Source organism: Nyctereutes procyonoides, unplaced genomic scaffold (assembly GCF_905146905.1).
Source record: "Nyctereutes procyonoides isolate TBG_1078 unplaced genomic scaffold, NYPRO_anot_genome, whole genome shotgun sequence".
In the NCBI taxonomy this organism is placed as follows: domain Eukaryota; kingdom Metazoa; phylum Chordata; class Mammalia; order Carnivora; family Canidae; genus Nyctereutes; species Nyctereutes procyonoides.
This window is the reverse complement of record NW_026575133.1, coordinates 8,947,856-8,960,278: the sequence shown is the minus strand read 5'-3', so window position 1 is coordinate 8,960,278 and position 12,423 is coordinate 8,947,856. Positions and strand designations below refer to the sequence as shown.

The 12,423-nt window shown below is 38.4% G+C and overlaps 1 protein-coding gene across 1 annotated transcript in view; it reads left to right on the top strand.

The window, feature by feature from the left end:
• The window catches only part of CFAP43 (cilia and flagella associated protein 43), a 111,605-nt gene that overhangs the window by 51,516 nt on the left and 47,666 nt on the right, over positions 1 to 12,423 (top strand). Inside the window, exons 14-19 of the mRNA XM_055300310.1 lie at positions 715 to 887; positions 2,417 to 2,566; positions 4,637 to 4,767; positions 5,576 to 5,723; positions 8,236 to 8,331; positions 9,108 to 9,185. Of these exons, the coding sequence (XP_055156285.1) occupies positions 715 to 887; positions 2,417 to 2,566; positions 4,637 to 4,767; positions 5,576 to 5,723; positions 8,236 to 8,331; positions 9,108 to 9,185 (776 nt within the window). The remainder of the gene's footprint in view (positions 1 to 714; positions 888 to 2,416; positions 2,567 to 4,636; positions 4,768 to 5,575; positions 5,724 to 8,235; positions 8,332 to 9,107; positions 9,186 to 12,423) is intronic.

Sequence of the window (12,423 nt, the reverse complement as noted above, 5' to 3'; positions counted from 1 at the left end):
AAACTGATATGTACTCGCTTCGGCAGCACATATACAAAGTGAAACTGATGTAGCTGCCAACCAATATGCAATGTGGACCTCTAGGTCTTGTCATTCATATGAACCTATCTTATTACCTCTAGGCCTTGTCATTCATCTTATTTTATTACCAGAGAAGAGAAATAGGATCAACTGGCACTTTTGTCAGACTGATTTGTCATTTCATGATATCTCTTGTTTTGTAGCTTCAAATATACATAGTTAACTTCAGACAGGTTACTGTGCAGTTACTTTCACTGATAAAATTGTAAAGAAAGCTTTTTGGATAAAGCGATCTGATAAAATAGACACTTTGTTTTAAATAACAAATATATTTGAGTAGCTAGTTTACAAATACATAATTAGAGTATAAGAGAGGTGAAAATCTCCAAGTACTCTTGTGTCTTAATTAAGAATCTCTAGACCAGCATGAGTATCTTTTAATATGTCTCTACTTAATTGATTAATTTAACCAAGGTCTTATAAAGGATATTTTATGTGCTGTCAGTGATTTAATACTTAAGTAGTTCTAATGAAGCTATGTTGTTTTTGAATCATTTTTATCCTCTAAATGGCTTCTGCATTATTAATCAAGCGTTTAAATTTTTACTTCATTTTTCATAGTTATGCATAATGATTAAAAAATAAAATCAATATACAGTGCAAATGATCTTTCCTCTCCTCCAAATCTTATAGTTTCTGCAAGCTTTACAGATGAAAGAGGGAGGCTGAAAGATGAACTCATTCACAAGTTCCGGTATGAGATAGAACACACCCTGTCCTCTGCCGTGTTGGACTTTCAAAGTCACCAAATATATGGCTTCTGTAACCAAGTGCCATACATCTGCAGCTACCTTATTCCTCAACAAGTATGCCAAAACTTAAGTGTGCTATTATATATCTTAGAAATCAAGATTCACACACTGTATTAATTAGACAAGATCCAAGCTTTAACATTATAGTCCAGTTAACAAATGGCTTTATTATAGTAACAGAATTCTCTTGAATTAGATACATTATTAGCATTATTTGTTAATCCATGATAAATACTAAACACATTTGAGCACCATACTTGTGCTACATATGTCATACTTGTTAGATAAACAAACATGCAGGTAACACAATTATTTTAGTGCCTTTAACAACAAAGTAGCCTTAGAACATCTATTCCATAGGTGTCAGGTGCTACAGGGTGGATGGATTTGGTGGAACTTTGCATCTGAGTCATAAGCAAAATTGCACAAAATAGACAAACTACATTTCTGCCATCTTTGTATCATACTCTTTTCAAACATCTCTCAGTATCATACCACTCCTGCTACACACACAGGCCCAGATTATCTACCACCCTTCCTTCTAAACCCTCCTCTCCCAGGGTAGCCAATGTCAGCAAGGTATGAGACAGAAATTCCAAGAAAGAAGAAATATTTGTGGCAAAGAGAATTCAAGGAAAGCTTCATGAAGGAAGTAATACTTGAACTGGCCTTTGAAAAATAGGTCAGATTTAGATGTGGAGAAATATGTGTACAGGGATCCCTGGGTGGCGCAGTGGTTTGCCGCGTGCCTTTGGCCCAGGGCGCGATCCTGGAGACCCGGGATCGAATCCCATATCGGGCTCCCGGTGCATGGAGCCTGCTTCTCCCTCTGCCTGTGTCTCTGCCTCTCTCTCTCTCTGTGACTATCATAAATAAATAAATAAAAAAGAAAAGCTCTCCTTTGTCTTTAAAAAAAAAAAAGAAATATGTGTACAATCTTAGTGGGGGTAGGGGCAGTTTGCTGAGGTAGAGAAGGGGCAGGATTGGTGGAAATAAAAGGGGAGAAGGCATTCCAAACAAAAGTTATGGCATGTGTAGGGACTGGAGTTGGGAGTGCATGAGGGAATACTGACTCATTTAATTGGACTTAAGCATAGGGGTATGTGAAAAGAATTAGTAATAGATAAAGATTGTCAGGGGCATCTATCTGGGCGATTCAGTTGGTTAAGTGTCTGTCATCAGCTTAAGTCATGATCTTGGGGTCCTGGGATGGGGCCCCATGGCAGGTCCCCTGCTCAGTGGGGAGTCTCCTTCTGCTTCTCCCTCTGCCCCTTCCCCCTGCTCCTGTACTCACTCTCTCAAATAAATAGATAAAATCTTTAAAAAAAAACAAAGATTGTTAGTGTAGGCTGGGATCTTTAATAGTAGCTAATGTATAAAGACTTCTCTTAGTTGGTTAGAACAAACTTTAGTTTTCAAACAGAGATGAAAATATGGTGCAAATGTGGTTAAAAAATGGTGTATAGGTTTATTTCCATCAGCATATTTGTAGATTTGAATCTGATCATACAGCACAAGTGCAAACCCTAAGGTATTGCTCCGCTGATCTTTTCTATAATGGGGCCATGTTCTTTGATTGGCAGGAACACAGTGGTATTTGCATTCTTAAACCACACCAAAAAGTACAAAGCAAACACTATGGACCTGGGATGCTCTCTCTGTCTCCACATGGATTGTGGCTCATAACAATAGCTAAAGGTGGAATTCTGTGTATCCGAGATGTTCGGACTTTGGTAAGCTACCACCACCTCTCCCTCCTGCTTTTTTAATATTGGGATGTATATCTTAATCTCATATAAGGAACAAAAGCCCTCAGGGAAGGAATTGGGCTTCTTTCTTAGGTAAATTAATTCATAACTTACCACTGATGGTAGTAATGACTTTAACATTTTACAAGTGTTTTTATGTACTGAGGTTTGAGTTACCAAGGAAGGAAACGCCAACCAGTAGACCAAGGTCTACCAGTAAGAGCATGGGACAGGAATACTGTAGGAAAATTGTAGCCCAGCTCCATCACCACTTAGTTGTGAGGCTCGGAGATTTACTGAGCTTCACTGCGCTACAGACACTCATCTGGAATATTAGGGGGAATCTTCTGTGCTCTCAGCCTGTGGGATTCTGATGAGAGCCAGGGAGAGGGGATATGCAAAACTGCTTTGGAATTAGTGAATTACTGTGCAAATCTAGAGATTATTACTCCTGTCTCCCTGGCCTGGAGCGACTTTGGGCTGGTTGCTACTGCCACCCTCCCACTCCCCTTTATTTCTTCAAGAGATGCTGGAAGAGCATAAGGGAGAGGGTGCGGCCCTTACCAAGTCCTTCCTCCTCAACTGCAGACCTCAACAGCTCCAATACTCTTACTATTTCTGATTTCCATTGAGAAAGTGAAAATAGACTCCCCAGAATGTGGAGGAGCCTTTTCTAGGCTTTGAGACAAGTTGTACTGGTTATCAGTGTACTTTAATGAGGTCAGTGGTTCTTACCCAGGGTTCTATCCACACACCTGAAGCCTTGCAGCTACCTATATGACATATTTCTGCAGTTTCACAGATAAACTGGGCCCTGGTGGGCACATCTGGCTGTCCTTATTCATCTGTATAAGAAACCATATTTGAACTAGAGCTGGGCAAAAGTGATACTATTATTATATGGGGGAAATCTTGAATCTTTTAGAGATTATTTTGAAGTTCATAATTTGCAAACTTTGCTACATTGTCTTATTCAAATGATTTATACTGTATGCCAGAGCTGATGGTGGCATGATGTGGCAAGACATCAAAGTTCTCCTGGGTGATTCTATGCAAACCACCTCATATATGAGGTTATTCATGGCAGCACTGTTTGTCAAAGCAACCTAATGACTATCAACAGAGGACTGGATAAATAAATAACAGTATATAAATAATGCATAAATAATGTATATGGAATATTATGCAGGATGAGAAAATATTTATGCCACAATATGGAAAGAACCTCAAAATCTATTTTTAGGGAGGAAAAGCAAGATGCATAATACAGTGTATTATGCTATAATTTATGTCAAAAATTATGTCTGCATAAAAATTTGTTCATATGCATTTTAAAAAACCTCTGAAAGGATATTAAAGGTATTAATTACACTGATTGGCTTTGGGAGGTAGTTGGGGAATAGAAACAGAAAGGAGATTTCCCTGCATACTCTAATAGTTTTTAAATCTTGAACCATGTGAATGTATTGCCTATTTAAAAAGTTAAACTAAAAAAAAAAAATCATGGTTGAGAACCAGTGTGACACAGAAATCCCAGTTTTTAGTTAAATTGTCGCCCTGTGTAACAAATCAGTGATGTGTTTCGTTTGGGTTCTACTTGAACTGGTTTGGCATCCTCCATGTGGGGCATGTTACCTTCCATTCTTCAGAGTTCCTCTTCCCCTCTCTCAACCACTCATCACACACAAATGAAACCTACCTGACCCTTGAAAGCATCTGTATTTGCCATCTCCACTTGCTTGAGGTCCCTCCCATAACTGCGTAGCCTTCAGCAAGTTGCTTCTGTGTCTGGTTTTCCTATTACAAACTGGTGATTATAATCCCTTTCCTCCTATCCTACACAAATGAGAAAATAAATCAGTATTGGTGAACATGTTTTGTACTAGCAATTTCCAATGCTCTGTATTACTGAGAGGCTACTTCCATGCCAAATAAAATGCTGTTAACAAACAGAAAAAGATTTATCCACAAGCAAAAGTGCATGTGACCCTCTTAGGAAAACTGTCTGCTAGAATTGCATTGTAATTCTTGCATTCTGTTCTTAAAACTATTGAGGAAACATTTGCTCGAAGTCGGAGTCATTCTCACCAGGGGCATGGGATTCAATCCGTGAGGATTTCAATGGATGGACAAAACATTCTGGTGAATGGAAAAGATGATGGCACCCTTGTTCACCTGAGATGGAGGTATGTACAGTATACACAAAACAACTTCATGTCTATAGTGTTTTAAAATAAAGATTTTGTTATTATTTATATGTAGTAAGGCCACCATAACAGGAGACAACTGCCATTGAAGATTATTACACTCACAGATCCCGAAAGAAGGACGTTTGCCAACCTATGTGATAGGGCTGCATGGGAAATCACCTAGGTGGGTAAGGAGGCAGAGGGAAGAAAGGAAATGTGGGCAAAAGCTTTATTTTGGTTTCCATGGGAAGAAGCAGGTAGGTTTAGCATTGGCTAATTTGGATAATGGCCCCCATTGTCTGATACTTGGCCCTGGGGTGATTAGGGTAAAGAAATAGTAGCCGTGAATTGGAGGTGTGGGCTCTGGATTGGTTGGTTTGTATTTGAAAGGAGGCTCCAGGGTGAGTGGTTTCCTACCTGTAGCAATTGGCTGGTCTTGGAAGGAGCGGTGCCTCAAGGGTCAGCAAGGCTCCAGTTGTTAGAGCATCAAAATACAAAAAATAACAAGACAGAGTTAGTACATACGAGATGATCAGTCCTCCCTTTCATAACACCTGTTGGAGGAGTACAGGGACAATGTGAGGAGAGGTCCCCTCAGAGAGGTCAAGAGGATTATTATGTCTAGGAGCCCATGAAAAGGCGCTCTTCTAAGAAGCAGAGTCTTGATAACTACAGGGCACTGTGGAGAATTGACACCATATTTCTTTGTGTAGAAATAGTTAGGTATCTGGAAATAATGCTACTTAATGTGACTTTTTAAAATTGTGGTTTTGTAGCCTGTTTATTTTCTTTTTTATTAATATAGGCAGTTTGGAGGAAACTTAGCCAGTGAAGTTATCGAATATTACGAGAAACTTTTAATTTCTCTGCACAACACCATGGATGAGGAAAATAATTATTTAAGTATACAACGAGGAGAGTCCTTGAATCTGGAATCAAAATCTGAATGCTCAGTTGAGTTCCAACATAGCATTTGTCCTTCTGTCCTCCCTTCCTTCCTTCCTTCTTCTCTTCCCCCCACCTACCACCTCTTCTTTTCTAAATCAGATATCAGTTTTCAGTTTGTGGTTTTCTTTTAGCAGATACTTAATCCAGGTATCCTGTGGTTTTTGAAAAGAGCATGAGCTACCTCTGTGAGAAAATACTCAGCCTTTCTCAAAGCAATATTCTCAAAGCAAATATTATATCCTAGATCTTATTTAAACCATAATATAAGATCTGGGCTTGCCTGAAAAACAGATCTTACTCCTAATTCTGGTGCTTGATCAAACCAGTCTCTCTCTCCCTTTACATCATATACTTTATTTAGGAAGTGTCTAGCCAGAGAACATTTATTCATTCATTCAATTATTTAACAAATATTTATCAAGTACCTACAAAGTGCCAGGCTGTAGGGGAGATAGTCATGAACAAGACAGAAATATTTTCTGCTTTCAAGGAGCTTACATTCTAATTAGGAGTTGTGGGTGAGCAGGGAGAGATAGATAAGTACTCAAACAAGAAAATATTAGATAGTGACAAGATCCATTTAGTGAATAAAAATGCTAATGTCTGGCTGGAATAATCTCTCCAACGAACAGACATGTAACCTGAGATCTGAACTAAAAGAGGGTGCAATGGTGGGGGCAGAGAGGCAAGAATAGGGCAAAAGGGGAAAGAGCAGCATGCTTGAGGCCCCGAGAAGTTTGTGCAGTTGAAGTGAGCAAGGGAAACAATAGGAGATGATATTGTAGAGGTAGATAAAGGCTTTGTAAACCAGGTGGAGTTTGTTTTTTGTTTTTTTTGTTTTGTTTTGTTTTGAAGATTTTATTTATTCATGAGAGACACAAAGAGAGAGAGGGGCAGAGACACAGCCAGAGGGAGAAGCAGGCTCCACGCAGGGAACCTGACATGGGACTCAATCCTGGGTCTCCAGGATCAGGCCCTGGGTTGAAGGCAGCGCTAAACTGCTGAGCCACCAGGGCTGCCCACAGGTGGAGTTTGGATTTTATGTTACTTGTAATGAGAACCTATTAAAGTGTTGTGAGCAGAGGATTTACAAAATCATTTACATATATTATATATATACAAGATCATTATATATAAATATATATATATATGTATATATATATATATGATTACTTGCCACTGCCTAGAGAATGGTTCCTATAGGGAACAAGAATGGAAGCAGGGAGATTAATTAAGAGGATATGGCAGAGGTCTGGGTTACAACAATGGAGGAGAAATATTATGGAAAAGAAGTAATAGATTCTAGGTAGATTTCAGAGTTAAAGTTGACAGTTTGGGACGCCTGGGTGGCTCAGCAGTTGGGTGTCTGCGTTTGGCTCAGCGCATGATCCCACGGTCCCAGAATTGAGTCCCACATCAGGCTCTGTGCATGGAGCCTGCTTCTCCCTCTTCCTGTGTCTCTGCCTCTGTGTGTGTGTGTGTCTCTCATGAATAAATAAATAAAATCTTTTAAAAAATAAATAAAATTGACAGTTTATCACTGATAGATTGGATATAGGACAGGGAAAGAAAAGACTCTAGGATGACTCCTAGATTTTTTTACTTAAACAACTTTGTAGAAGATGGTACCATGCAGGTTGAGGAGGAAGACTATGGAGAAGGGAGCTGTTATGGGGAGGAAGAAGGTATTCTGAAATCAATTACCCATGCTGAGCTTGAGAAGCCTGTTAGACATCCAGGAGAGATACCACGTAGACTGTTGGACAGATGAACTTGAGTTCTGAGGAGAGGTCAGGATTGAAGATGTTGATTTGAGCATCAAGGGCACATGCAAGGAATTTAAAGCCATAAAACCAGGTACAGTTATTGTGGAAGAGGGGATGGCAAGAAACAGAGGAGATCAAGACAGAGTAACTTCTAGAGATCCATGAGAAGAATTCAGGGAGGCAAAGGAGTCTGAGAAGGGGGCAGCTAGTGACGTTCTAGAAGGCTCAGAAGAGTGTGACATCCCAAACTTTCTAGACATTCTCCTGCAAAGGGGAGCATAGAAAGGGGGCAGTCAATAGCTTTCCTAGGACAGCATATACTGGAACATGTTTGGAAAAGATTTGTTGGGAAACATTCAGTAGAAAGGAGAAATGGATGGTGCAGAAGGGCAATGGGATTTTTTTTTCCTCAAAAAGGAGCAAAAGATTGAATTCCTAAGTACTATAGCAAGACTGGGCTTGATAGGCAGGAGCGTGTAGTCTGTAATGACAGGAAGGAGGCCAAGAGTAATTTGGTAAATGTGTAACTTGTCTGATCATTTCTGCCTTCTCAGAGAAAAGTGTGGCTGATATAAGGACAGACTGGTAGGAATTAAATTAATAAGTTATTACATCTTAGGCAGGCGAAATTTTTGGTATTATTTTAAAAATGCAACAAGTACAAAAAGATCCAAAGCAATGATATGAAGTAGGGTGGGAGGCAAAGAATTTTAATTTTAAGAAATGTCTGTCTTCTTCTAAGATGAATGAGAATATGAAGTCAAGCATCGATTCATCATCACAAGAGGACTTAGTCCAAGTTGATGGTATAAAGGAGATTCCCTGGATACAACAAAAAAGCCAAGAGGTATTTATAAAACATGGAAGAGGTTTGAAATAATGCTTTGTAAGTTAGTAATAGATTAGTTTCCTTTGAAAACCCACTGGAAAGTTAGAAGGTAGAACAAGATACTACTTAGCGCATTACATCATATGAGTATAACTTTGCTGAAAGCAAATACCCTCATCCAGACCAACCTTTAGATGAAGTTATTAGCTTTATGAACAGTACTTAAGCTAATATGAGACAGAACAAAAGTGTCCAGGGGAAGCCAAAGTGAGGAATAACCAGATACCTCATTTGAGGTAAATGTTGGGGTATGCCACAAAGTTGATTTAAAGAAAAGGTGTGAGCCAGGAACAGGAAAAAGGACATGGTGGCTTCAGATGTACAGGAAGGTGACAAAGCCAGCAGCTCGTGTCTGGATTTAGCTTGCTAATCTTACTCAAGACCCCAATAAAATAGCAGACTGGTTTCCTTTGTCATCTGTTTATTTGTTTGTTTGTTTTCTTCTCTCCGTTGACCTTAAAAATGGTATCAGTTGCAAATTGCTTTGACGGTCACTTACATAGTCGCAGTGAACTTTAAGCAAGGGATTGGAGTGGTGTTACTCCATGTTACTTTGTATTATTATTTGTAATAATTTGTAATAAATATTAGTATTGTATCATTAGTCTTTTAAAAAACTGTGTTTCTAGAGAAGTGCTATCTATGTATCTATGTGCCTCTGTATATATCAACGTATTTATCATATAACTATCATTTCTCTTGCCTGTTTAAGTGATATGCTTGTTCCATTTCAGGCCATCAAAAATGAAGTTAAACTGTTTTCCAAGAAAAGGAAAGAGATAAAAACGAGAATCAAAGCACTTGCTAAAACTGTAAGTATTATGATTTCATAAACTTACATGCTAGCCCTCAGTCTAAAATTCCTTTCTAAGCTTTATTTTCTCCCAACACAGCATGAGGAGCTGTACTCATTTTTCTCCTCTGCCAGTTAGTTCAGTTTTTTTACCAGTGCTGTACCATGGTGGAATGTGAACCATACCACACTGTATATAAACAATGGTTTTCTTCTCTGTTTTCCTGAAACACTGGGTCTTATTTGTTTTTTTAGTACTTATTTTTATCAAAGTTATATGTTTACACTTTTACAAATTAAATAATGAGTTATATAATTAAAAATAATGTTTTAAAAGCAGCACCTGCCCTGCTTCTCTTCACTAGGATTCCTGTACTCCCAAGGTAAATGTTTTCAGTTCTTTCAGCTTTTTTGTTTGGATATTTACCTCTATCATTCTAAATCATATTTTTAATACTGTTATTTCTATTTTGACACTAACTGTGGGCTTTCTGGTATAGAAGATGGTATAAGGTTCTTTTACACCCCCATCACTACAACATACACATATATCCATACTCAGTATGCACACTATTATAGTTACATAAATGTTCTTCAAAGCTGAGCCACATGGTATATTATGATTACATTTCCATTTTTATAATAATATTTTTCCTGGAATTAATAATTGCCTTTGTTTCAGATTAAGCCTTTTTTATGTACCTATTACCTATTCAGACTCTCAAAATGCTAATAACTCTTCTTTATACAAATACCTGAGGAAATCAAGCTGTCAGTGTTTTGTTTGTTTGGTAAATTGGTTGGTTGGTTGGTTTTATGACCTTTTCCATCTTCCAGGTCCAGTCTAAGCACCCTGCTCCCTAGGCGATGTACCTGGTCCTAGGAACTCCTCTTGTCTATCTTCCTAGGAAATCCTCTCACCTGCCTCTGAGTTAGAGCCCCTCTTTCCAGGGCCCCATGAGTTTTTCTTTGTTTTTTTGATGGACATCTTCTGATAGCTTCTAAGCAGGACTGTTGTGTCGTCCCATGTTTGAGGACATCATTTAGCTGTGCTTCTGGCATGCCATTTAAATATAATACAGTGTGAATGGTGCCTGGCCCTTAAAGTTGTACAATGCTTTGGCTCTGGTCTTGGGAAAGGGCATGTGGGAGAGACATTTTTGAAACTTGATTTTTCTTAAAATGTCTTTATCCTACTGTCACACTCATTTGATAACTTGCCTAGGTGTTCCTTGATATCCCCTCAGAATTTTGAAGGCTGGATCCATCATCTTCTAGTTCTCAATGTTTGCTTCAGAGAATCCAATACCTTTCTGATTCCCAATTCTTTGTAAGTAACCAGATTCTTGTATTTATAAACTTACAGGATCCTTTTTTTTTTTTAAATCCCAGCTCTTAGGAGACTTCATAATTATACACCTTGATAGGTTTGATGGATGCTCTTGGTTTGCTGGTGCAGATATACTCCCCACCCTTTTCCACCTTGTTCTCAAGAGGCTACCCTCTGTGGATATTGTCACCATGCTATCTTGCCTCTAGTTTCTGGTTGCACTTAGCCAGTGAGTGGTATTAGCAGATCAGAGAGCTGGGTCTTTATTCCTCCAGTGGCTTCTTTGTGGTATCATGAGTTGGCAGTAACAGTCAGCCCTTTCCTACAGCTACTGATCTCTTCAGGTTCCAGTAATCACTCCCCACCCTTGTCCATCACACATAGGAGTGGTGATCATTTTCTGTGGATGCTAGCCTCAGATGCTTTATCATGCCTTGCTGGTTTCTGTTACCCTGACAATACTTTTGTAAAAGTCCCTCTCCATAGTTATCCCATTTGTGTGTCATCTATTTTGTACCAGGACCCTACTTTGTTTGCTTGTTTTGTCATCCTCATGTGCCAGACATTGGTAAGCTCTTTCAATAAAAAAAAAAAAAAACCTTTGTCTTTCAGTTCTGGGAAATGTCCTCAGATTTTTCTTTGGGAATTTCCTCCTCTTTGTTTTATTTTCTGTATTACTAATTAGGTTGAATATCTCTTTATAACTCTAAAATACCTTGTATTTCCTCTTCTGTGAATTCCCTGTTCATATCCTTTGCCTATTTTTCTGTCGGGTTGTTGATCTTTTTCTTTTTGATTGTAGAGTTTTTTATTTTTATTTTTATTTATGATAATTAGGGCTAGTTAAGCTGTGATAATAACTAAACTCCAAAAATATAGTGGCATAGGGATTGGAAGTTTATTTCAGGTCATTAGGTGCTCTATTCCGTGCAGTCATTCAGAGATGCAGGTGGCAGAGGGTCTTCAGCTCCCAGCTTCTGAAGTAGGTTGCCTTGCTTGAGCTCACCACAGTCAGCTGGGAGGGGGAAAGAGCACAGAGTATGCAAGGGGAAAATCTGGAGCTATGATCTAGTTATGATCCAAATGTACTGATAGTTTTTTTAGAGCTTTTGTTTTATATGTGTGGCTTTAAAAGGACTTCCAAAGTCTCAACATATTTTTTTTCTAATACTCCCTTATTTCACCTGTAATTTATTTTCATGAATGGTATGAGGTATGGATCTAAATTTATTTTTTCAAATAAATAGCCCATTTTGCCAGTCCTTTTTATTGAATATACCATCCTTTCTCTACTGATTTGCAGTGCTTCCTCTGTTAGTTCCTGGATTCTCATGTAGACAGTATTCCTGGGCCCTCTATTCTGAAATTGAGTATTGATCATTTCCCAAGCTAATTCCAAACTATTTTGATAGCTATAGCTTTATAAAATATTTTTACACCTTGAAAGTAATTCTCCTTTTACTCTTCTTTTCCTTTTTAAAAAATATTTTATTTATTTATTCATGAGAGACACAGAGAGAGGCAGAGACATAAAGAAATAGGCTCCCTGTGGGGAGTCTGATATGGGACTTGATCTCAGGACCCTGGGAGCACAATCTGAGCCAAAGGCAGATGCTCAACCACTGAGCCACCCAGGTGCCCCACTCTTCTTTTGAAAAAAAAATTGTTGACCTTTTTATGCACACATATTTTTCTATTTGAATTTTAAAATTGACTTGTCAAGTTCCATGTAAAACTCTGCGTTGACTTTGAGAATACATTGCTTATCTTGGCTTTGGGTAAGAATTTATTTGCTATTTTTGGATATATATATATATATATATATATATCCACATCTTCTTTATCCACCATCTGTTGATGGACATCTGGGCTCTTTCCATATTTTGGCTAATGTTGCTGCTACAAACATTGAGGTGCATGTGCCCCT